Here is a 1393-nt window from a genome sequence, read left to right as displayed (position 1 = left end):
TGGCGAGTTCATTTAGGAATACCTGTCCCTGGGTCATATGCGAGAAATTGACCAAGAATATTGCGGTCCACGGTCCTATTACATGTCTTACCATGCCATATTGAAGCCCGATAGCACAACCACAAAGCTAAGGGAGGTATTCGACGGCGCTTGCCGTTCGTCGACGGGAGTATCCTTGAATGATGGACTGATGGTAGGACCCGTCGTGCAGGAGGACTTGCTGTCCATCATATTGCGTTTTCGTTTTTGGAGATTTGTGTTAGTAGCGGACATAGCTAAAATGTACCGTATGGTAAGAGTAGCAGATGCAGATCAACCACTTCAGCGCATCTTGTGGAGAAATTCACCGAACGAGTCAGTGAAAATTTCCCAGTTGACTACAGTCACATATGACACCGCTTCCGCACCATATCTCGCCACCAAGTGCCTTCAACGTCTTGCAAGTGATGGTGCAACCTCGCATAAAGCAGCAGCGAAGGTAATCGAGAAGGAATTTTATGTCGACGACCTGTTGACGGGCACGGACAGCTTGGAAGAAGGAACCGTTCTCGCATCAGAACTCATTGATCTTACGAGTTCGGCAGGGTTTGATTTGCGCAAGTGGAGTTCCAATAGCATCGAACTTCTTTCGTCTATTCCTCTCCATCTCCGAGACGATCGTACCTTACTGGAACTCGATTCGTCCAGATCCACAGTCAAAGCGCTAGGGCTGATATGGGAGCCTGGCAAAGACTGTTTTAGATTTGCTGTATCGCACTGGAGCACTGAGCCAATCATCACCAAACGTATAGTACTGGCCGACACAGCTCGCATCTTCGACCCTCTCGGTCTAATCGGTCCAGTCATCGTACAGGCTAAAATTTTCCTCCAAGAACTTTGGAAGCTTAAATCGGATTGGGACGATCCGTTACCAAAAGAGCTTCAGAATTTCTGGGTCGAGTATCGATTGAATCTATCCGCTCTCGACACACTCTCAGTTCCAAGATGAACGGGCTTCAGAAGCAACCTAGCTTCAACGGAAATCCACGGATTTTGTGACGCTTCAGAGGTAGCATACGGCGCTTGTTTGTACCTTAGGTGTAAATCAGTTGACGGGTCAGTCACTGTTCGGTTGATTGCATCCAAATCTCGAGTTGCGCCACTAGAAGATCTCACTCGGAAGAAAAAGAAACAATCCATCCCCAGATTGGAGCTTTCCTGAGCATTACTGCTTAGTCATCTCTATGAAAAGCTATGCAGTAGTTTCGAACCACCCGGCAAGGTATATTTTTGGACAGATTCCATGATAGTGAAGTGCTGGCTATCATCGTTACCTTCCCGGTGGCAAGCATTCGTTGCCAATCGTGTATCAGAGATACAGCATATCACTAAGAAGGGAGTGTGGAATCACATC

The 1393-nt window shown here is 47.4% G+C and overlaps 1 protein-coding gene across 1 annotated transcript; it reads left to right on the top strand.

The window, feature by feature from the left end:
• Positions 1-280: 280 nt before the first annotated feature.
• Positions 281-988, top strand: LOC131686958 (uncharacterized). The gene has a single exon (XM_058970990.1). It carries the CDS (start codon positions 281-283, stop codon positions 986-988), a length of 708 nt encoding a protein of 235 aa, XP_058826973.1.
• Positions 989-1393: the final 405 nt, after the last annotated feature.

This window comes from Topomyia yanbarensis, chromosome 3 (assembly GCF_030247195.1).
Source record: "Topomyia yanbarensis strain Yona2022 chromosome 3, ASM3024719v1, whole genome shotgun sequence".
NCBI classification, from domain to species: Eukaryota; Metazoa; Arthropoda; class Insecta; order Diptera; family Culicidae; genus Topomyia; species Topomyia yanbarensis.
This window is presented reverse-complemented; position numbering and strand designations above follow the sequence as displayed.

Excerpts from the sequence above, each read along its gene's own strand:
- LOC131686958 (XM_058970990.1), top strand. The coding sequence starts at position 281 with ATGTACCGTATGGTAAGAGTAGCAGATGCAGATCAACCACTTCAGCGC.